This window comes from Athene noctua, chromosome 3 (assembly GCF_965140245.1).
Source record: "Athene noctua chromosome 3, bAthNoc1.hap1.1, whole genome shotgun sequence".
Lineage (NCBI taxonomy): Eukaryota > Metazoa > Chordata > Aves > Strigiformes > Strigidae > Athene > Athene noctua.
Genome location: NC_134039.1, coordinates 80,477,741 through 80,503,345, shown reverse-complemented (window position 1 = coordinate 80,503,345; position 25,605 = coordinate 80,477,741). Strand labels below are relative to the sequence as shown.

Here is a 25,605-nt window from a genome sequence, read left to right as displayed (position 1 = left end):
TTTTTTTTTTTTTCTGCCAGAGTTATCGACTTTTCTCTATTTTGAGACCACTGGAGAAAAGAAAATGATGGGGAGCATAAGACTTACTGTGTCTCTCCAAGCAAGTACCAGTAATATACTGTACAGCCCATGCCTCTTGGACAGTTTGACACAGTCTAGCTCTACTGAACCACTTCTGATTTACACCAGCACTGAAACAGGGAGGGGGAGAAAGAAGTCAGACATCATAAATCTTTTCACTGAGTGACATTTTGAAGGGCTCGTATATCACTTTGAAACTAAGGTCCAGACTCACAGGTCTAGATGACCTGAAGAACAGCTTATATGCCCCAAAGCCTCTTCTCTTTTCCTCAGATATCATTTTCTTTAGCAGAAGATATTAACTCTTTCTACAAAGCCTGTCCCAATGGACTCACAAAGGCATTTAGAAGCCAAAGTCCCATTGATGGTAAGGCTAACACCTCCAGGATATTTGCTTAATACAACCCACTAATATTAAAGGACAACATTTTCAAAAGCGTTTTAACAGCCTGATTTTCTCTGAGCATCAAGGGAATAAGGTTTTTAAATAATTTCTGAAAGCATCAGCCTTTATAGTTCATTATTTATACAGCAGAAAAGAAGCAAGTGTTGTCAATCCATGATCTGGCCATGCAAAGACACAGCTGTGAGCATTAGAAGAGATGTTCATCAACATCCACTCAGCACCTCTGCCGGGGTCTCTGGACAAGGGACAAGACGAAGCTGTTTTACTCAGTGCAGTATATCCCCATTTCCCATTATGTTGGAGGCAGAGTAATAAACCAGGTGTAATTCCAGCCTGCCCTAGCACATGCATTTTCCATACAACAATATCAGATTCTTTGCCTATTTGCCATACCTTCCCCAGAGCTTAACAGTTCATAAAGATCAGAAAATGAAGGCAACACCTCAGCAAAGTGGCTTCTCCAGAGCTCCATTTCCCAGCTTTGATTCAACATGCTTGAGACACTTGGGTAAGTCTCACTGGGCTGCAGTAGGGATGCTGAGCGTCATCCTATTCAACAGCATTGTGTAAGACCTCAGTTTTGAATATGCTTTTGGTCAGAATTCAAAGTCTCCTTTAGGCTGAAACTTTGACACCCAGACAGGTCATATGGATGCCATCATGGAGAGACAGGAAGGTGCAGGATCTCTTTCCACAGAACACAAAGACTACTACACTAAGCAATGCTGTAATAACGTGCAGTTTTAATGAGTTAATGGTGGAGAAAGAGCTTCTAGTCTGGTAATCTTATCAATAATAGGATCGATGTCCCCTAAGATTACACATCCACAGCGTAGGTCTGAGCATCTGAGCAAATCATCTGAGAATCCCATCATAGCATTTGAAGTTTTGGGTGCAACTTATCTAGCCAAACTTAGGCTACACTGACATGTGTCTGTATTTGAATAGCTCCATTTCTATTATAAAGGGATTCTAGGCTTACTTAGATTTATAACCTACAGGCACTGCAATATTTCAGATGAATCCCAACCAAGCATTCCAAACAACTAAAGTCTGATTTATTTTGTACACAAAAGGTTTAAACTTACCCAGCTTGAATGACCCAGTATAAGATCAAGGTGAGGAAAATGTTAAGTCCTCAACCACAATAGACCTCAACTACATAAACACATGACTTTAAACCCAGAAAACTCCACCAGTTCACAAGCATGATCAGCAGACGGCATGCCAGTTTGTCCCCACACAAGCACTGAAACTTGTGAGGTTAAAATGAGTCTGGAAGTATCCATTACCCCTAATTCATACATGAGGCTGACACACTATACTTGACCAGATGTCATATTCAAGATCAGAAGCTTTATCTAGTGGTGATGATAAAATTACTGATCTGCTGGTGACAACTTTACTGGTCCTTAAAACTGCATTAGCAATTAGCCTACTGAAATATTAAAGATAATAGTTACATCTCCAACACAACATACCATTATATGGTGATTCAGAGACTGAAAGCATAACTAATTATAGACTGAATTTTGCAGCAAATACATTGGTAGGGCTTGAGACAAGATTTAAAGGCATGTGTGGGCACTTAGAAAATACTTCCAGAAACCTGAACAAAGACTTTTGCAGAGGATTATAAAACTTTGAAGAGCAGAAGTAGCACGTTAGCCATGTCCTCTCCTCAAACCTTATTACTACATTGTCACTTACTTACCAATAGAATAAAGTAGTTTTTACTGGGATCCTGTTAGTAGCTAACACCAACACAATAAAACTTGTATGTTTTGGAGATACAGTGTTGCACCTGTGTCCTCACTGTAGCATTGGTAGAGATGGTAGGAAAAGATTATTTTAAAAAATACAATGAAGTTAGGACATCTCAGCACAATTTTTAAGGCACGTGCCTGTTGTTCCTGCCACATATTTCCTTCTTACTAACAGCCTCTGTTTTCAAAGCTGGTAAACACATATAAAAGTGTTAATGTCAGGAAAAAGTACTCACTGGTAGTTGTTCACAAAGGCTAGGTTGTGTTGTTGGGTACAATGTCCTTCCACCTTCCCTGGGGCAGGGTTGGCATTCAGCTGCCCTGCTCCAGTGGGGAAGTAAGCCTTAGAAAGATCACTTTATCCACTGCATTTTTCCTTAGGCCTGAAATGCATTCTTTTTCCCCACATTCCATAATTTTCCCATCCCACTCACTCTTATATATAGCAGAATGAGAAAATATCAGTGAAGCAGTCTTCATTCCCCAAGCCTCACCTGAGGCAGACCTGCCCTATGTGGTTGCACAGAACCAGGACGCAGTCTTGCCCTGAGTTACTACAAGGATTCAGAGATGTGCATCAGTATTGATCTGATAGAATGGCTCTAGTATCTTACCCTGGGTCCAAGGATCAGACTTGAGCCTCAGCCCAGACTGGAAGGCAAGGCTGACACAGAAATGCACCTGCAAAACCATCCATGCTTAGGCAAGCACAAATCAGAGCCATCAAACTCACACCTCAGAAGATGTCCTCAAAGCCTATGGTTTCATGGTTAAGAGCAAGCCTGAGGCTTTCTTGGCTCCCCTTTTACCACACAATAACCCTCTCAACACAGCCCATGGGAGTGTAGGTCCATTTGAGCTGCCCTTTGGGATTTTACCCTGACACCAGCTCCTTCTCCAGAGGTCTGGAGGTGTCCTTCTAGTCCTGGGTCACAGCCACCAGACACAAGCAGATGGATATCATGGATATCTTAAGGCATCGCAAGTGGAGCTGGACGCCTATGACTAGGTCACCGAATCTCACCCACTGGACATTACTCAGTACCATCAGTGGGGGTTCAGTTCTACCTAAAGCAGATGCCTCCTGTTTGAACAATCTCTCAGCTACACTGTCTAGATCTCCACTAATGGTAGTAACATAAAGCTGTACTGCACATATAAGTATCCTAAAGGAGTGACTGAATCAATGAGCTACATCTTAGGGGACATGGATCCCAGCCTCAGTGACTTAAAATGATCTCTGACAACTGATTTTTCAGTTTTCTTTAGATTTTAGTTTTCTGCAGATTCAGATTATCTGAGGTTGGCCTAACACGCAGCCATTTATTTTTGCCCAATGTTTTACACTCTTCTTAAATTACATTAAATCTAACGCGAACCAGAGTAGTGTTCAGGTGGCCCAAGAAGTGTTCAAATCAATCCATAATTTATAGTTGCAGCACCTCAAGTACATCCTTACTAGGCTGGCAGTTAACCTCATTGTGCACATAGAGGGCCACAGGCACACCGACTTAGAAATCTGAACCAGACCCATCTGCTAAGGAGATCTCAGGAGAAACGGAAGGGTGAAGTCCTCAGCATCTCAGCATGTCAAGCCGATTGCTCCAAAATGGGGTAAACCTTTTACTCTACAAAAATATTCAATTTATCACAACAACAGCGACTTTCCCACGGCACAATGGAGCATCTTGCTGATTGTCACTAGAATATGTATCTTACTGAGGTTGCCCATAAATCTCACCTTCTTTGGGAGTTTATATATGAGAATCTTGCTTAAAACCACTGAAGAAATCCTCTTCTTTGATTGCATTTCTCATATTATTTCTCTGTTTCATTTTTGTCAAAGTAGGTTTTTTTAAAACAGAAAGCCCCCAAGAATCGAGTCAATCCTGATGGCATTTTCTATCAGCAGACACCCAGATTACTATTTAATTTCAGCCAGAAAATAGTTTATACAGCACCTTTCTCAGCAGCATTGTCTAAGAGTCAAAACAGACAATCTTTTGTAACTTGGCTGTCTGCCATGACAACTTTCCTGGTCCAGTTTCCATTTATTAATATTTATTGTTGCAGTTTTTTAGCCTCTTCACGGCAAAATATAGTGTTATAAAGAGATTGAAAGTGTCATAAGAGACAAAGGCAATATTATGAACAGCAAAATGGTTCTAAATTTCCAAGCAAAATTCTACATGGTACACAGCAAAAAACTGATGCAGTTGCATTTCTCAAGTAATAGTATCAGTACTTATAGTCCTGAGTGTCATCATTTTATTTCAGCTGTAGAATATTGTTTGCAGAGACTCTAAAGAACCTCTGGGGATAAATCTTTTGTCTGTTTGTCTGATAATATAAACTTCAAATATGTTGGCAAACAGGATCTAGCTGAATCATCAATATCTGATGATCAGTCTTATTGGACTTCAAGATCTATAAAATTAACTTTTTAAAGTTCAATTTTTTTTAAATGTCAATGACGTTACTTCTCTTCCTAATTATTCATTGGTCCATCATCTTTGCATGCATGTACCCATACACCAGACTAGCCACGTTCCTTGTAAACCAGAGAAAGCCTGAGGAGGTATTCTGGACTGGTCTTTACAACCAGTAAATACTGGAATTACCAGTTAAAAACTCTATTGGTTAAATTATTCATGCAGTCAAACTGCATTGCTCTACTGATGTTGAGCCTTGTACTCCAGGAATAGATGTTAGCACTGAGATAGTGCTGCAAGTGATGCAGTTTGCTGTTTCTATAGGATCATACCTCTACAAAGGTATGTCAGAAAGAGGCCAGGGACTACACCCCAAAATCACCAAGGATGGATTCATGTCCTTTAGCTTTAACCCAGTCCTTTACATTCCTTTTATGCTAAATGAAAGGAAAACGGATACTTCGAAGTCACAATCTGTCCAGTTTCAGACATTTACTTTCTCTGATACAGGTCGGTGCCCTAGACATATCCATTTTCCTTCTTTGGCTTTCACTGGAAAGCAGATGATCACACCAGCTGAATTCAAGCCTGTGTACAGTTTCCCTACACAGTGTCAAATGATGTTCATAGCCCAGACTCTGAACCAGCCAGGCAATTTCATTCACTGTTGTAGACCATCTGGGGCACTGAAGATCATATCTTTCCAAAGAATTAGGTTTCTACTTAATTACACAACAAAAATGAATTCTTATTTATATGTTTCTTTTAAACAGTACTCGGCACCTTCACACTCAGCAGAAAAACAAGCAGAAAATGGCTGCTGGAAAATTTGATGAAAGCCTGTCTGAAAATGCAGTTCAACAGAAAAAAAATTCACTTTTATTTTTCATGTAAGAGGTTATGAGGACCTTCTTCGATGTTAGGGGCTTTGCATCATGTCTTTCACCCTCAAATAATCTCTGGCTGCAAGGATGAGTAGCAAAGGCAGTTCATACCATAAGTTTATAGGTGGACTACTTGCTCTGGGTATGAGCGTTTTAGGAGATGTACAGTGATTGTGCTGATCTTGTAACATGAATAAATAATAAAGATCTGTGGCAACTGTGTAGTAAAATTCAGGACAGAAGTTCACAACTAAATGAGCGTGTTTATTGTGTACTCTCAATTATATTCCGTTTAAAAATTAAAGACCAGTTCATTAGCTGGTAAATCACATTTTATTTCCAGCTAATTTATGTGTCGAGGTGTTTGGACAGGGCTTAACACGACCAAAAAAATTGCTGTATGCAACATCCTTTTATTTGCTTTTGGTGTGGTACATAAAATAGTCTATTTTAGAAAGCTTTCTCTCTGTGAATCAACATCATTAGCAATCAAAGAAACAGCTATGAGCATTGAATGCAAATGTTTGAACTTCTATAATTTGCATGTCATTAATAAGCAGCCTGGCAGAGTTTGGTCATAAAGTTTACTTTGAAAGTTCCCATTGCTCTTACAGCCTGAATCATCGTGGCAATGGTAAGATTCTCAATTGCAACTAATGAATAGTTTTAGGGAGCTCAGAGTCACATCCAGAATGGTGAAGGGCAGCCTGGGGCTTGCCCTTTGCATCACGGACCTCTGCTCACACAGGTTGCCCTTGGTGAGCAGACAGGAGTTTGAATCCACTCCAGCAAGGTCTGCCTTTTCCGCTAATATGTTCAACTTTGTGCATAGGTCAACTACCTGTATTATTTCTCCTCTCTCTCATTATTGGATTAATGGACTGCCGGAATACTTAGCACACTGAAGGTGTGCAAAGTGGTCGTGCAAAAAGGACATTGAACCCATTTACTAAACCAGAAGGTACTGAGAGGTGAAGGAGACTGAATACAGAAAATGTATGCCAGTGCTTGAAAATACATCCTCAAAATTCAAGTCTAGTATCCAGAGGCTTAGGAACCAAGGAGTAAGAACAGCCAGCTGCCATTGAATTATTGGTAGATTGTCTTGAGGAAGCAAAAGCAGAATACCTCATACAATACAGACAGAGCCAGAGAGGCAAAAAAAAGCAAACAGCAAACAAATCTAGCTACCTTGGCTAGGCAGGTTTTCTACCTCTAAACTTCATGGTCTGGATGATTATTTTCATCATCTCAGCGAGTCACAATAATCAGCAGAGTGACATGAACCAAACAGACAAATGGGGAAAATAACTCTAATCCCTTTGATTAAAAATAATCAATAATGCAGTGTGAAAGGCCTCGGCGGGTAGGAAGGGCTGATGACTCAGGGGGCACAATGGAAAAGGCCAAGTGAGTGAAATACAGAGCAGTCTTCCCCTCCTCTCCTGTGGCTGCTGGTGGGTACAACGGGGACACGGCTGCGGCTCGCAAGCAAGTGCAATAACTCTGCTGAATATTGCAATCTATAGTTCACTGACCCCAAATGATTACTGCACTCTTCTCATGCGTTCAGTAATTTTCTGTCCTGATTCAGCGGGATTCAAGTGGGTGACCCAAAAGAAATGAAACTTTTTAACTCTGTTTAGAAAAACAAATAAAAGGGTGAAATCACAGCTCCCTGTTTCCCCTCCATAATAGAATAGCCACCTCACTGATTCACTGTGAAATGGCCTCATCTTTAAGGAGGCAGTTTGAGACAATATCCAAGGAAATCTGCTGGCAGACAACTTCAGCACACGCTTGTGCTCCAGCTCAGAAAGGTGCCTAGGGACAGACTGAGCCCCTGAGATCATTTGGGTGCTCTCACACCTTGCAGAAGCCCTAAACTCCCTGTTGTGGTCAAAAACATTTCTTCAAAGAGAATAAACTCACAAAAGAATCAAAAACTCCAGGAATTTGCGCAGGCAGAATTTTGCTTGTGAAGCAGGCAAAGTCGAGATTGTATTGTTTTCCCTTTATTTTCATTTCAGGAGGAAAAGTGGGTGGGCTTTTTTGGGGGGCTGCTCCAAAGGAATCCCAAAACCTTTTGTTGTTATGGTTGTTGTGGGTTTTTTTCCATTTAAAATTGCCTGTGTTGCTGTATTCTGAAGATGTGCCTGTCCCCAACCATGGGAGTATCATGTCTCCTGCTCCAGTGGGACACGGGAAGCTGTGACAACCCATCCTCATACAAGACGCTCTTGAATATTTTTGCTGTGGCATTTGGACCCATAGCCATGTTTGAGCCCTGCTATTCAGATCACTTCAGGCACACAGAATCACCTTTCCTGGCCATTGCTCAGGCATTGGTGGCTCTTTGGTCCCTGTAACTGCCCCTCACCATCATGGAGCAGGGCAGCAGAGAAGAGCCAGGCTTCCTGGTGAAGCTCAAACTTGTGCAGTCCCGTGTTTCAGCTACACTGAAATGCTAGAAACTTCTCTGTGTCTGGGTGCAGGAGACTTCTCTGCTGCTGCTTTGTCCTTTAGGCTTGCTGGTCTTCCTGTCTGCTCCCGTACGATCCCATTGGCACCAGTCAGTTGGCAGGCTACAAACACCACCATCCTCAAGTCAGCCCCCTAGCTTAGCCCGAGGCCAGAAAGCAGCAGTGAACAGACTCTTAATTGTTCAAATAGTCACTGCATGAAGCAAATTTTTATATGAATATTTCATACAGGCATTTTTAAAGTAAATTGCTACTCTCCACTGAATCTGCTCTATCTAGAAGATGCCACCTGTGTTAGCCTCTAGAAATTATGAAAATAATACTGGTCTTCCCAACATAGGGTGAATGGTTTATTTGCAGTTTAATATTATCTCCTGCTTTTACTGCAGGTAGCAGCATTCTCTGTTGTTGACAGTGCAATCCAGATGAGTTTTAATTCTTTTCAGCTACACAGATATGTGCACATGTTCCTCCAGTAGTCAGCAACAAAAGCAAAGCAGACTCAAGTTCTATAAGCATCAAACACAGCCCACATACTTGAGGTACATAAAAATGTTTGGCACAGTACAAAATTTATAGCAACCCTTTTAGTGCAAGATGCATCACAGCAAAATCTTGATTTGACTAAGTGTTTGATATTCTCATGCAGCCATTACTGCTAACAGGATTCATAAGCCACAATCCTTTAGCATATGTAACTTTAAAGGGGACCATTCCCTTTGTATTTAAATCTTACTATAAATTTCCCCAGAGGAAAACATGCAAAGGATGCAGTCATCCTTACCAGCCAAGGGAGATAAATGTCCAATTTACAATGATCTAAAAGATTGGGACTCAAGGATGCAAAGGAAATATTAAATTTTTTTACCATGTTTGCGAAGTTTCTGTTACAACAAAGCTCCTGCCTCCTACAAGAATCTAGGTGCCCAAGCAATGCAAACACAGTGGCAGCATGGTAGTGTATAGCTGTGAGCCCTGTGAGCAAGGGAATAAGTTTTGGATTATCCCAACTGATGATCAGGATGTGGGAAGGGAGTGAATTCCAAGCAGGAGGCTGACTCTTGTTTATAAGGGGAAAAGAAAGCAAATCCATCAACCACTGCCAGTGATGCCCCATCCTGTGCTAAAAACTTAGGCACACCTTCAAATCATGGCATTTCTGTTTTCTTAGATGGTTGCATGAATAGTGCAAGAGGGAATGATAAGACCACCTTAGCCATTAGCGCTGAAGCAGCTGAGGTTGCTGTTCCTCAGCTGACACACAGGAGGTAAATTTTGTCTGCTGCAAAACAAATGAAAATCAGTTCACCCAAACTGTCAAGGAAGAGCACAAAGAGCCGAAGGGGAGCATCCACACAGCCAGCTGCTGCATCTCAGCTGGGGTGCAGGTATCACCTACACTGGCCTGACCCCTTGGGTGGCAAAGATTACCCCACAGGATGCCATTCCACATTCCCTGCAAGCTTAATTTCCAGCAAATTAATTTCCCCGAAGCTAGAGGAGATTATTTTTAAGAAAGAGAGAAATCTCCTAGGACAAGAGAGCCATCAGTTTCTGCTTCCCAGCAAAGCCTGTCACACTCCTAAGGGAAACTTCTGATGGGAAACATTCCTCAAAACTGGGGAACATAATATCTATGTGTAGAAGAAAAATATTTGTTTCAGCAGTGGCCTGTATCCTGAGATACCTTGCATTAAGTTTTAGATGAGAATAGTGACAAAACCCAACTTAACCCAAAGAGGGATTTAAAGATCTAATACTACCTCTCGCACTCAACAATTTAGGACTCAGTACAGCTCATACTTGCTGCTTACCAGCAGGACATCTTCAGATAATTTGATTCTGGCAATAACATAGCACTTTTTCTAATCACGGCAGACTCCCCCCACCAGATGTTGTGCTCTGGAAGCCCTCGCTGTGGTTTCTCGCCCTCTGGTGCCTCTGTAAATGCTGCAGCTCATAGCTGCCACGTGCAGCACTACAAGATAAAAACTAAGATACATTCTGTGAAGCTTTGAATGCTTCGCTGAGGGGAAGCTACCTTCTTATTTAGACTGGCAGAACCAGAATTGAATCTAATAAAGCTGCAGTGGAAAACACACGAAGCAGAGAAAACTTGTGTCTTCCCACAAGGAAGTCCTTCCAGCCCCCTGCCTGAAAGATGAGGGACTAATCCCCTAAGATTGCTCATATATTTTTGGAGATCGAATGGGAATCACAAGCTGCAGTTTGTTAACACACAAAATAAACTGGGCAGTGCTGCAGAGGGTCAAAACAACCTGGGACGCCTCTGATGAATGTGTATTGTCACCTGCAGGTGATGTCTTCAGAGGAATGAGGTGTTGTCAGAGCTGCTACTAGGCAGCTGCTCTGTGACCGGCTAGTTGGTGCCATTAACCAGCCAAGCACCCCCAAACACATTGCTTTGTTTTCCATGGAGATTTTGCACCCGAAAAATAAAATCTCTCTCATTGGCTCTCCTAAGCCTGCAGGGACAGAAGCTCTCAGGAGGGGTCCATACCTAAGTATCCCAGAACACATTCCCCTCTTCTGCCAGGACCACAAGGAAAGGAAAGATCCAGAAGGCAAATCTTTTGCTGAGCTTGTTTCTAAGTCTCCTGGTTTGGGAAGGACTCAGTTGGGTGGTAGGAGTCCTGTGGTCCATGTCCCTGGATGAGTTCTGTATTTTTCCTAGCACCTGCTCCATATAAGCACAAACGTGCTGCAGAAGCTGCAACTGGAATCCCCCTGCATTTCCACTCCCAAACGGGTACCACAGCCTCTCGCCTCGCTGCTATAGTCTCTTAGGCCTCCATGATACTGGAAGGAGAGCAGTTCCATATATTCAAGTAATTTTTAGTGACTGCAAAGCTAGTAAGTATCCAGTGAAGATTAACTTTGACCTTCTCGTCTGAATAAAAGTTTAAATTTGTCATTGGAGTTTCATTTTTAAGCATGTGAATTAAACAGTGATAGAAAACTCATTTTGTTGGTGCTTTGTGTTAACAGGGACTGAACACTTCAGCCAGTCAGTGACTAATATTCAAGACCGTTTTCACTATCACTGATTTATTTATCTGTAGTACAGTGTAATTAAGAGAATAAGCCACATTTCAGCCAAGGGGGTAACAGAGAGACAGTGATGCTGCTAAGTCACAGATGTACGTCACAGAGAGATGCTCAGTCTGCTCCTTGTGAGATCCGGGATCCCAGCTTCACGCTGCCTCTATATCTGTGCAAGTTTCCAGCTCCCTTTAAGCACAGCCCAGTCCCTTCTGCATATCCTTCTCTATCAAGTTGTCTCCTAATTTCTTGTGTGCTTCCCAACACACTCCAGGCTCAGCCCAAGCACTGCACTACATGTGCTGTGAGACTGCAACCTTTCCTTTCACAGGTCGCCTTCTCAGTAAGTATAAAGCTGAAAATGAATCTTTATGCAACAAGCATATCCAAAAGCTTGTTACAGGAACCAGAGAAAGATAGTGGAAATAAACCAAACCAAAATAAACCCCACAAGAACACACAAGCAACAGTGTGAAATTTCTTTCCTTCAGATATTGTCATCTCTCGACATTAAAGAGCCCAACTAGACCTCAGCAAGAAGTTACATGGGGAAAATCAACCATACATTGTGCTGTAGCTGGATTTCTGTTCATGTTTATCACAGAACACCGAGCAAGGCTGTGACTAAAAGTCTCACGGAGAAAAGCAGTTCCTCTCCCTACTTGGAATGTTTAACAGCATTTACAAAGTCAGATTTAGAGCTTCTGCTACATTGTCTCTATGTTTCTCTTTAACTTGATGGGTTTCTTCAGACAGAAATAAGGATCTGAAAGAAAACTTGAACAAACCAGACTGATCTGCGGTACACCGCACCCCATTTCCTCAGATTTTACTCCATCTCCCCTCCCCAAACACTCCCCTGCATCTTCTGTGCTTGCTGTCTGCAGCATCCTTAGTCCCTTGATTGGTCCCTTGCACCAGCCATGATGTCCTTTACGTATGATTAGACTATTAGGTACTGAAATATGAGAGCAAGTGTTCAGCCTTGGGAAGACATAGGGGTACTTTTAGATCTCGTTGTGTGCCACGTACAAGCAATGGCTTGCAAAAAGGGAACAAAATGGACCTTGGTTTCTCTGAGCGCCCGGAGAGCTGAATTTGCCTGTGAGCCAGGCACTAGCTTAAAAAATGATTTCTCAAAATGTCACTTGCAACAAAGCCAGATTCAGATTCTATATCACCAATTTTTCTTTCCTTTGAAGCTGAATGCAAAGCCCTGGACAATCATTGCCGCTTCATAGTGAGTTTGACTAATGTGCTAAAAAGCAACTGCTGTCAAAAAGAAGGGCAGCAATATAAAATGGAGCCACTAACCTCCTGCCATTGAAGTTACTGGTCACATTCACTTTTATTTCAGCATGAGCGGATTCAGGTCTAGAGTATTCTCAGAGAGAGAATCTTAGAAGACAGTCATAGGGTAAAATTAACACCTGCTGATTGATCAAGACTTTAGTGACTGCATTCCCTAAAAGCAATGACAGCGAAAAAAAAAAAAAAAAGTACAACATCTCTGTTTTCCCATCTGTTCAGAATTCACCGCCGTGGTTTCTACCTCTGTTTTTTATTTAAATAGTCTTTGCCCTAGAGAAAATAGTACCTTTGATGTTACAGTTGACCTTTTGGGTTTACTCTACATAAAATTTTTCCTCTGAAGACAGTTCCCATTTCTGAAAAAAATCAGGGAAAAATATATCCAACTCTTTTCCTTTAATCCTAGCTGCAGCCTACATTTAAATCAGTGCATAAAGGTAACCAGATTTGTGATCAGCATTTTAAGTTTTCCCAGTAAGATTTCTTATAATAAACCATGATTCTACAGGAATAAGCCACTCCTTTTGAAAACTTATTTCTTACTTACTCACTGGATTATTGTTAAATTTTGGTTTAGCTAATGGTAAATTATCTTTTAATGAATCCACCTTCTGAGTATTAGGGATGGTAGTGATACTTCTGGTAGGGAACACATGAGGAGGAAAATTCTCACATGGGTATTTAGGATCATACTGTAAAAACAATTACAGCATACAATGTCTGCAGAAAATCAAGTGGCAAATCAGCAGTGAATATCAATTATACATCTGCTGCATCGCAGAGGCAGATGGCACTTTAATTGTACATCTGAAACATTATGGACAATTTTCTCCACCCCAGTCTCACTGAAATAGTGGCTTTAGCACCTAAAAATATCAAGGCAGGGTATGTGAGCAATGACTCATCTAAGAATTCATTTCAGTTTGAAAATAAATATTCCACCACAAACCAATAATAATCTCCAAGATTCACAGCTCATATGCAGCAACCATGCTATCTTGATCTAGGTAAAAACTTCTATTGACAAAAAGCAATCGGGCAACAGTACGGGTCACACCACTCAGCTCAGAGTGTGAAATTGTCAAACAGTTTGAAGATCAATGAGCCAAATTCTTTTGACTGCATCTGTAGAAATTGGAAATGTCATGGAGATAAGTAGAATAATATGGATTTACACTCTTCTCCCAGCTTGATCCTAAGAGAAGAAAGATCAAATCCTTCTCCCTTGGACAGGAATGGTTTTCTGCAATGGGGGAAGTTTTATGGGACTTAAACAGACTCAACTACAGCTACTGACCATGGAGAAATCAATTGACACCAGTCCACATATGAAAGAATGACTCTGGCTATGCAGAGACAGTTGTGTTAATGCACAAATAGCAGAAGTGTTGTGAATGCTTACTTAATTAAAGATTATTAAAAATTAAATCTGACTGCTCTCTTATTCAGAGATGACAATATATTATTCTGTTTGAACAGGCTTTGGCAATTAAGCCACCCCTGCTTTATTATACATGAACAATAATGCAGATTTCAAAAAGGATTTGTTCCTTACTCCCTTTATGTTCAAAACTGCTGAATTTTTCATTTGTCTACATGGTCGTACCATCTTAAAATGTCCAGTAACTCTCTGACACCAGTTTACATTTCAGCATGTCAGTGGATCATTTCCTCCTCTCCTCCCTATGTATTTGGCACTAGTCACAACAGACACATTTTATTTGCAATGTGAGCATAGATGGTTTTTCTTGGGAGAAATGTGAAAAGTTAATGACTGAAACCTGTATTTGGAAGTGTTGTCTCAGGTAAATCACTGAACAGAGACAAACCAAACTAGAACATTCAAAACAAGGTGCATGTCCAAGACACCAGGCAACTCTGGACTTTACAGAAAAGGTTTAATTCCTCCTGGTGAATCAAAGCTCTCAGGGAAACTTCACGTGGATTATTTTATTTAGCTCTTCAAATTTAAATGGTGCATCAAAAATTGAGAAACTCCCTAAAATGACCTAAGAAGTCTAGTAGCAAAACTTTGATTAAAGAATGGATAAAAATATTCCCGCAATACAAAAACATTTGTGTTGGAACCAATGTAAGCAGCATGTTTAGGTTTTTATCTTCTTAAAGGCAGTGGACATCATAGACTGCATCTGATATTAGAGACAGAGGAGGAAGAGAATTCAAGAGGAGCAATCTATCAGTAGAGGAGTCCGTACAAATAAGCCTTTCCTTATACACTGCAGTAAGGATGGTGACAAAATGAGTTTCTATATTGATCAAGAGGGCAATACAAGTCTCTTAATATGGAATGATTTAACTCCTGACTCCAAAACAAAATTTCAGAGTGGGGAAAAAACCCACTGCTAGGAACTTCAGCAAGTTACAAAATTTCCCCATGATTTTTCTTGTGCCATCACTGTATCTTCTGCTGTCTGTAATTTTGTCTATTTAGAGCTGAAGTGCTTCCCTGCAATCTCATTAAAGCCAGCAGTCTCAGAATACTGATTCAAGGACTTCTGTCCACATGAAATACTCACCTTATTTTAAACACATGATTAAAGAAAACAGTATTCAACATAAAGCTGTATTTAATATAGTAAGTGCTATTATTATTAATATCTTGTTAAAGGAAGGTAGTTAAAAAAAGTTTTTCATTATGCTTTTGGTTTCATTAGCATTTTCTTTGTCTTTAACCAGAAAATAAGGAATTTGCAACCACACAGTCTGCTAGGGGAGGAAATACTGTTAATCCTACTTAGAACTGTAAATTTTTAATTTTAATTTTCAGTAGAAATATCACCTCGCTGCTCTAGGGACTCTGACCTACAGAGCAGTTTGAGGCACAGCACAAAAACAAATCTCCCTATAGCTACTGCTTGATCTGGAAGTCAGAAGCCCCCCTGGAGGGAGTATAACTAGAACAAAGGCTGGTTTTCATGAGAAGGCTGGTTATAATCCATCACCAAAACCTTGGAAACTCAATCCAAGCCTGAGATATCAGGACACAAACACCACTGGTCCAACCTGTAGCAACAACCACCCCATTTGCCCCACGTCCACCTGCACAGTGGCATCCATGCCTTGCTGCTAAGGAAGCCAACATGGGGGATTGGGTGGGTTTTTGCTCAGTCATTGTCTAGTGCCCTGGGATGGCCAGTAAGACCACCACCTGTGCCAATCTTTTGGCAAGGACAACATACTTGGCCATGTAAAGCTAGATGATCATCCTCTCAAACACTTCTATTAGCTGGTCTCTTGTTTTTAAGAAAATGGGCAAACTCTAATTCCCTGAATAATCAGTCTAAATGCAGAATAATTGAGAACAGCCTTTTCTCCCAGCGCTCTGAAATGAAACCAGAACAGGGTAAATAGCTTTTGAAAAGCTTATGCCAACTTTTTTCTGTCACAATAGCTTATATAACAGCAGTAATGATGACCTTCACTAGACATTTACTTGAGTACTAATGACCTGGGGTTAATGGCCCAAGGCATAGTTTTATGCAGTCAACTATCACAGTCAGCAATTAATTACTAGGAAATATAATGTGCTTTGACCACCATGGCTCAATTAGCCTCATATTATTCAAAAACGAAAAACATTTCAATCTTATTTACTGTGAAGCTGTCCCGGATTTTACTTTAGTATATTAGACTAAAAAAAGCTTGAACCTATATTAAGCCAAACATATGTTCTACAACACTCCTCCATTAACTTCACACAAATTATGGGGAGTCAAAGCTGTGTCTTGCAATACGAGGATCATCACAGCCTGCCCACAGATAGAAAAATATTGTGGAGCAAGGCTCTGTGTGAATTCTGCTTCTGCACTAGCAAAACCTCCCTAAAAATAATTTTCAGCTCGCTGGTGGCTGTAAATGGATTGAGAGATGGGAAGACAGTGAAGGACGCACTGCGGAGAGCAGCCCTTCATTGGCAAGAGGTGGGTGGTGTGTTGGGGCAAGGATGGGAAGGGGAAGGGATTTTCTGTTGCTTGGTGCCCCAGTATCTCTGTAACTGATTTACAAAGGATATCCAGGTAAATTATTTTTGTATCCAGCTTTATACTCTTTCAGTTTACTTCCATTCATTATGTTTTATTATTTCAGCAAAGCTTTTGCAACATGCTCTGAAAACAAAGCACCCTGGGCTCAAGTCTCATCGTTCCTGGTCAGTTGTTGGTATTTCAGCACAATCACCAGCTTTTTGGAGTCCTGAAAAACTAAGGCCAGGCACTAGAACTAGCACTAGGAGGTGCTGGTTTTAATTTAGGGATTACCAGTTTTAATCCCATGAAGTATATAAAAAACTGGTAAGATTTTGTGTGTAGATCCATCCCTCTAAATAGGTATCTGGCATTCACTATGACTTTTGTTTCCATGAAACATGGACAGACTCTTCTGTGGGTCTCTTCGTGTCTGGAAGGCTTCTTGAGAAAGATCTGGTACTGCTGCCTTCCAGCAAGGCTTTGGAAATGCCACTTGTTCTCAGGCATTATTTCTGGACAAGTGTGTGCCAACAAGGCTCTCAGTAGGACTACTTAATACTATGTGACCCTTCCTAAAGGCACTTAGGAGCCTCGCTTTATATGCTCTGAGACTTTCAGCTTCAAGCCAACCCAAGAATTCATTTAAACAAGAAAATTTGTATCACTTGAAGATGATGATGGCTTTTGGTTAGTTTGATACTCAGTGCCATTAAATCCTGTTTGTGAAATGAATGATTTCAACCCATTTCTGCAAGTTTCTGTGCTTGTTGATATTTAAAAGCAGAGATTTAAGACATGTGAGGGTAAAATGGATGTATCTGCCTGGAGGGGCGCAGGGAAGGTTTGTCAGTGATGGCAGGGGTGGAAACACCCATTCATGGGCAGCATTTGCTGTGGCCGTGGAGAGCTGTGGACAGCATCCAGCTGGGGAGAGCCCAAAACTTGGTCCAGTTCCTCTAATTGACCCCACATCCAGCTGGTGGCTTCTTTTTTCAGCGAAAAGCATGAAATGAAGTGGCCATCACTGGTGCTGTCAGACTCCATGAGCACCTGCAGGACTGGCCACCTGAGCACAACAGCTATAGGAGACAAATCACAAAAATCTGCATTCCCATGGGATGTAACCAGGAAGGATCCATGCGGGACCTTAGTATGTCTCTAAGCCGTGATCTGCTAACCACAGTAGCATGTCAGAGGGTTGGATCGTCACCATGCTAAGAAATTGTGAGTACAGTAATTGTGGAAATATGACATTTGTAACCAGAAGGCAAAGAATTGAAAAATTTAATCACCCAATGTTACAAGTTCTTCCTATGTATTAGTAACTATTCATAGCCTTGCATTTTAATTGTGGCAATTACAGCATTTTTAACATTTTATTTTGGTTTAGGGATATCAGTCAACTTTTCCAATGCATTTTATTTTAAAAATGTCAGAGTGACATTATTCTTTTATATATTGTAAAAAGGAGTTGTCATATTTAGTGATCTTTTCAATCTGTTAATATGTTACTTTCCTCCTAATTGTAGAAAGGCTGCAATTAATCATAATGATCCTTTACCCAAGTGCCCACTAATTCTCTTCTACAAATAGCTATGCTCTATAGCATCATAAAAATAATATCAATGGCCACATCTCTGATGAGATAATTTTATCAGTCATTCAGAATGAGCAGCTGGAATAAAACGCACAAGCCATATTCATAATAAAAAATACATATAATAACCCAGTAATTCCTCTTACTCCTGTTTTAAAGCGTAGTAATAAATGGGAGAATTCAGATGTGCAAACATTATGGTCTGCTTATTCTACAGCGTGTTCACACAGAGGGACAAGGAAAAGAAAATTGATGGCATGCACTAGAGCAGAATCGAAGGGATAACGATTTTGTAGTCCTGTAGCTCAGATGGGTAAAAGGTGACATCCACCACAGGGAAGCCAAGAGCAATCCCGGGGAGTGTTTAATCTCATTCAGCTGAATTAAATCATCGTGTTTGAAGTCTTATTGCAAGTTTATGGAGGCATATAGTAAAGTTCAGATAAAATTCAGTACTACAGGGGAACTTATCAACAAGAAATGGCTGAATTCCCGGTCCACAGTAGCAAGCAGCTGCAGGAATTTGCTACTCTCATCCCATCCTCTAAAAGCGCAACCAGCACAGCTCAACTACTTGCTGCTCATGAAGCCCATTAGCAAATTACTGCCTGGTTGGAGCAAGGAAGGAGCCAGGGAGGAAGGGAGATTCCTGCCAGCATGGCTCCTCCCCAGTGACCTCCGGGTGCCATGGCACATTATCGTCTCCCACCCAGACCTTCTGGGAAGGCTGTGGGTGAAGCCCACACACCTGCATGGTGGAAATATCTGCAAGAGGAGCATGGAGAGGACTGCGTAATCACCTCCCCTTGATGTTCAAGTATCCCCACAGACCTCATTTTGGGCATGAAGCTGAAGAGGGCCAGATATCAGTGGTGCAGCTGATTCCTGGGGGAAGGTGCTATTCATTCCTAAGCAATGCTGCTTACACACAGACCTGTGTATGGGTCACGCACTGGTGGCACGTCACACTACTTCAACATCAGATGAGAGCTGCATTAACCTCTGCACCGTGCAACGGCAAGGAATGAGTGGGTTTTGTTTCCGCAAAAAGAGCGTGCCAAGAGTAGCTTGCCTTCCAGGTCAACGTGGTCTGTAGATGAGGTCACAGCAAGGAGGTTTGAATGTCAAGGGCTTTTGCATACTGTCAACATAGAGATAATTTAAGCCTGAGATGAGAGAGGCAGAAAATGACCTCATCCTTCCACTGTAACCTTGCTGCTCCCAAAGGCTTTAATATGATCCTCCAAGCCAAACTGTGCTGCTGCAATCTGTCTAGAGGTTTGAGTGGGACAGAACATAGCTTTATGGTGTGTGCAGACCAGTCCTAGGTCCAAATGGGGTTTAGAAGCTCTTTATCTTTTTAGTTAGTTACTGAATTTTCCTTCACAAGGGCAGACTTCAGCCATAAAACCTTTTCAGTCAAACATATGAAATAATTTATGAAATATCCAGAACGTTGCCAAGCCCAACACCTCTGAAGCCAACCATAGCACTTAGTAAGGATACAGTTAAATCTCTGAGTGTGTTTTAAGGGCAATCCTACAGTGTTCAGTGCTACCTTTCAAAAGAATGATCAGATCAAGGAGATTCACATTGTTTTGAGGACTCCGGTGTAGCTTTGCTTGAGGGATGGAAGGATGGTTCAGGAGAACCCTCTTTAAAAGGAGGACTGGAAGCACAGCAGCAAATTGGGATTTTCAGTGGACAGTAACACTCATATGACAATTTTTTATGTTAAAGTTTAGAAATGGGGCAGTTTTTACATGTCTTCCTGTGGCAGATGTCTGCCTTAGATATCCGTTGCAACGCCTTCAACCCAGTAGGACAAGGAAACACTGAGGCTGGCAGCCCCAGTGGTGGGCTGGCCAGACAATTTCTCGCTCTTCATCCTGGGCACTGTGGACACCATGGCCTGAGTTAATGCTCCAAATTCCCTGTTGGCAGCATTTTCCCCATGAATTATAGACATAACCAAGTCCCATGTAGTGAAGGTCACCTAGGGTATCTCACATGCACCTCTATTCCAGCCTCAGTTTGAAAGCAACCCAGACACAAAATAATGAATTTTAGAGTGTGAAAGCATCACACAATCCCCTGAAATGAAAGATTCTCCTCCAAACACAAGCAGTTGCCATTAATTTACAAGTGTACTTGTTTTCTGAATGGTGTATTGTTATTTCTTCAAGGAAAGCATTCATATATACAGACCAGAGAGAGCAAAGTTGGATTATAAATATGGAAAAAACTTCAATTTGATGGGGTGAAAGGAGCTGGCTGGAGCTAGCTTTCCTGGAAACAGAAAAATATGCTTGTCATTCCTACCATTTTATGATTACTTTAGATTAATTGCTATACACTGAGCTGTATACCTTGCTCATCTGAAACTGTACTGTCATTTAACACAGATTAATTAGTGTTCGTGTTATGACCTACAGTAATTTGAAGGTCAAGTCCCTAAGATCTGTTTTCATGAGATGCAGTAATGTCTCAAGAGACACCAGGTATCATAACTTATTGTGCTGTTAAAATCTGTACAATCAATATGTCTGCAGCTTTAAAATTTTACAATATACTAATAAGATAGACATTAAATCCTACTGCTATTGCAGTTACTCCCATCAGCATTAATGATCTTAACACAGCAGGTGTTATCACTCCTAACAAGACATGGTATTTGCTATTTCATGCTTAGATGCTCTCTCCTCTTGATTCACAGAAGCTGAGGAAGCTCTGTTTTAATGATTTGATAATGCTACAGGCAGACCCACTCTGGGCACAGTTCAGCCCAATTTCCTCCATGCTGAACCAGGAAACATCCCTCATCTGCTGTGATCTCTGGCGCAAGGTAGAGGCAGGAGTCCTACAGACCAGGCACAGTCCAGAGTCACTTATAACACGAGTCAATTACCAGAATGGACAACTTGCAGTTATATTTGCAGATTGCAGTCTTTGTATGAAAACGATATCTTTGTGTTAGGAAAATGTATGTTTAAGACTGAAATTCTCCTTCACTGAGCCTTTTCTCTGGCCTGGGAGAAAGAAAAAAAAAAAAGCAACTATCACTAGAAACAGAGATAAATACCCCCACCTGAGTATTAAACTGTCTATAAAGCAAGATCAAAATAAAAATAGATTCAATTTAGATCACTTCATTGTATCATCAATATTTTTTCACAAAACTGAAGTAGGACCTGTTCACCTAAGGCTGTAGGTTTAATGAGATTCTCTGGTGTGCTAATAGCACCACAAGCAGTGTGCAAATCCCCGCTGACTTGCTGTCTGGGAGTTGCTTTAGGCCATATCAACTCCATGTCCTGGGTAGCATTTATGAGGCACAGGTAAGCCATCGTGAGTTGCCATCATGGCTGGCACCCAGAAATGCCACATGGTCCCACACACAGCTCTCTGCTAGGGCATACTGATGCTAGATACCTACGGCCTATAGACGGTCCTTCTCTAGGAAGGAAATACCATATTCTGGAGGTGTCCATCTTTGTTAAATAACCAGAAAGGGGTTTGAGATGAGCAAACTCCTAATGTGGATCATTCAATTCAGTGCATCTAATTCCAGGAAGTCAGTTAGTGGCTCTGTACCTTGGTTTCTTTACCTGCAACACAAAGTGCTTTCAGGTACCCCATTGAGAAGGAGATATTTTCGGAACTGAGGACGATGCAGCACTGTCATATGCTGCTGCTGATTAGGTCTCATAAAAAGTGGATGGTTGGATGCACATTCTGCATCCTATTGCAGGGGAAATGCAGTACTGAAGTACTCCTCATTGCGAAAAGTCTCTCAATGGAGAAAGCCCAATGGAGAAAGCCCATCAAAGTATTAGAAGCTGTTTCTGTGAACTTCCCAAAGACATCTAATCCTTTAATCTCTGGAGGGTAGCAGTTTTAGAAGAGATGCCATTATAGCTGCTCATTGTGGAATGAATTATGCAAGAATTTATTATTGATTCAAGGGGAGCCAGCTCGAGTAGCAATCAGAGCCAAGGCAGAGCAGAGGGGAAAGGACAAGGTTTCTATAGTTAACTAAACTGAATCACAACCCAAGAAAAATCTAAGGCAAAAGAAGGAGTTCTCAAAATGGAGCATTTTACAGACAAAAATCACCTTTTCCAAAACTATAACCAGCCTCTAGTACAAGACTGTTTTGGACCAGAGCCTAAAGAGTTACACAAGTCCTCTCTCAACCCAGAAATACATTCCCTTCCCCACCACCTAAACCATCCATGAGGTTAAAAGCAGGAACCACTTTGGCTGTGGACCCTCAGCTCAGCCCATCCATGTAGGGCTGGGAGACCTCAACAGCCCTGTCCAAGGCTGTGCCCAAGGTGAGGAGACCTGAGGAGCCTAGGTTGTGGGCCAGAGCTGTAGAAATGCCCAGCTCACCTCAAAATGACAACTGGGACAACTGCAGAAAGCCATGTTTAAGAGAGAAAATTTGTGGGCAGCTTGGCACCATACCAGAGTTTGACAAGGTCTGTTCAAGGATTACAGAGACTGGGGAAGGAGAGGTTTAACTTGAGAATTAAAAGGGTAGTGAAACTAAAAATATATACAGCCCAAACAATGACACAGGGGTGACAGGCACCCATCAATTTATCTTTGAAAGAGAAATAGAAAGAGGCCTTTTAAAAAAAGCCAGGAAGACCGGAGGTAAGTAAGAGGAAATAAAATGAGCTTACACAGCAAGTCAGTCACTGGCAAATATAAAACAAACCATGCGGAAGCTTAACAGCATGTTTAGCATTTTGAGTAATGGACATAAAATTTGCTTTTCTCAACTTGACCTTTGTTAACAACCTTAGGCACTCCAGGGCTATTACCCTGCATCATTCCCTTTACTAAACTCATCATCTCTTTGAGTGCTAGGGACCATTTCCTAATACAATCAGAAGAGAGATCAGCAATAATAATTATACAAATATATCTGTAATGCATATATATCTATGCATTCGGACACACACACACGTGCGCGCACACATGCTCTTTCCTTATAGCAACTCTCCAGTAGAAACATTACAGTGATATTTAGGCAGAAAAACATCCAGCAGAGATCTTACACTAACACCATCCTCGATGCTGCTGCACAGAAAATGGCAACAAGAGTAGGAGAGAGGAAAAAAAAAATAAAATCAGTAAAGCTAAACAACTCTCTAATAACCCACCAAAAAGGTTTAATTGCAGCAGGACAGTGGCATATTTCTGGACTCAGCCACGTGCCTTTCTAAATAATCTTCTTTAAAATATTATAAATATGCAGAACTTTGAGAAGTAGGTCAGTGGCTCAACATGTTGTAGCAAATAGCTCAAATAAATTCTAGTCATTACCCTGTGGTCTGCAGTCAGCAGCAGGTCTGACATTCTCTGCGGCTAGTTGAATGGCAATTCACTGTGTTAGAGGACCATTCCCCAAATGAGACAACATCTGAGTACCTGGTCACAGCTAACAACACAGCTCTCAACCAACACAGAAATAAAGCTCTCCCTCTCATCGTTTAAGTTGTCTCACAGTAGCAAGGGCAAAAGCAGGAGAAAGCAGAGGATGTGAGAATTCCAGACAGATATAATGGACAAAATTAAAAACTACAGCTCAGGATAAACCCCAAATGCAAATGTCAGCTCTGCCAGAAAGGTGACTTCAAAATCCTGCTTCGAACCTTGGTCCAGATGCATTAAAACTCATCGTGGGAAGACCGTCTCCGTGTGAGCACAAGATGAGCCCTTTGCAAAGTTCCCCGGGACCTGCAAAAGCCAAGCAGTGGCTCACGCAAAATCCTCCCGTGGATTTGGTGCCCTGAATCCATGCGGTGCAGCTCCCCTCGCCCACCCCCCCTTCCCAAACGGATTTCAGCAAGCACTTACCATCAGCAAGCTCAGAGCAGATTCGGGAGCACGCTGCACAGCCATCCTCTCTCTTCCTACATACAAATCCTCCCCACGACTAGGTCAGTCCTCGGCCCTCCGTCACAGCAAAGCATCCACAGAGCCCACAGCTAACTGCAGGGAGAGAAACCCCAAATCAGGGTCGGAGAGCATTTGCAAGAGGAGGAGAGGATGGATGAGGGGGTGGGGAGGAGAGGAGGGAAGGAAATAACCTTCTCAGCCAGGGAAAGAAGCTTAAGCTAGGCCAAATTTTACACTAGAGAGAGGAGGAAAATGAAATGGAGAGCCTGCTGGAGAAACAAGATATCAGGAACTACAGGATATTTAAAGCTCAGGCGCATGCTGCCACAGCGAGCAGCAGCAACACAGGACACGTATCAAACACCTACATGACAGGTTAAGTCCGAGCCATCCTCCCCCTGCCCCAGCAAGCGGACGATAATTAATTGCTTTTAATTGCCATCCTCCTTCCTCCACCTAAATAAATGCCTAGGTAGCATAAAAATGCCATGCTCCTGACTCTGCATCTTCCTCCCTGCCCTAGCGATGCTAGCGCAGAAACAATGTCAAATATCACAACGTACCGCTTCCAACAGGGTCAATTCTCTTCTCTCTTCTTGCAAAGCCCTGCTTTGCCTGCCTTTGAAAGCAGACGCCTGCATAATACAGACATGAGCAACGAGGAGCCAGAACCAGGAAGCTCCCAGCGTTCACTTGAGAGTAACAATTACCTTTATCATAGTCGAGAAAGAGGTGCGTTACACACTGACCTTTTTCACCTTAACCCCCCCCCCAAAAGAAAGTCTCTTCCTCCTCCTCCTCCTCTCCAAATGGACTCAGCTCCCTGTGGAGCTAACACACTTCCTAGAAACATGTAATTATACAGGCTGTTGTGTTAGCGCTCTGATCACGCTGCCTGTACCGCATGGAAACAGCAGCCAGGCAGCCCCCCCTTCCCTCCCTTCCTAAGGCGACATGCTGCAATCCCCCGCCTAGCTCCTGCGGCTCGGGGGGCCGGAGACTGCTAATTGTGGAAATGTGGCCAGTTAAAACACAAAGACAAATTAGCCTTGAAAATAAGCCCCTTGTTTAAATGTCAGCTGCGAACGGAAGATGGTTTTCTGAAAGCCTTTAAATATAAGCAGAGCATCCTGGTAGAAAGAGCAGTACTCTCAGGTAGATGTGCCCTGCCAGACCTGTAGGACCCTATTTTGTAGGGCTCAGAAACGTCCTGGACTTCAGTGTATCAACTCACGATCTTCCCTCTGAAAAAAAAAAGAATTTTGGCTTCATTTCCTAAAATGTTAGGCTTCTTGTAATGATGATGTCTGTTCATGTCCTAACTCCCACCTGCACGTTCCCCTCCCACCTCTATGATTCTGGAACCCAATTAAAAGTTTCAGACAAATTCAGCCGGAGTCGAATTCTCTGACACATGTCATTCCTGCAACTTTTATAGAAATTGGCACCAGGATAGAAAAAAGAATCAAATTACTGTCTCCATGAGGGCAGACAGCAGTAATCCAACCCTTGTGCTCTGCAAACTACATCTGGCAGATCATCTGTGGCATGTACCACATTGGAGTACTTATTCACCCAATTTCTTGTTGCTCACCTATCACCATGTTTTGGCAAAGGGGACACGGAGACGTGGGAGATGGCAGACATTGCACTAGGAAGGTCATTCAGGACATCTGTGGCAGA

The 25,605-nt window shown here is 41.9% G+C and overlaps 1 protein-coding gene across 1 annotated transcript in view; it reads right to left on the bottom strand.

Moving 5' to 3' along the window:
- FRMD4A (FERM domain containing 4A) overlaps nt 1–23,925 on the bottom strand; it is a 379,560-nt gene extending 355,635 nt beyond the window's left edge. The window contains exon 1 of the mRNA XM_074903460.1: nt 23,881–23,925. Coding sequence (XP_074759561.1) covers nt 23,881–23,925 — 45 coding nt within the window. The remainder of the gene's footprint in view (nt 1–23,880) is intronic.
- Nucleotides 23,926–25,605: the final 1,680 nt, after the last annotated feature.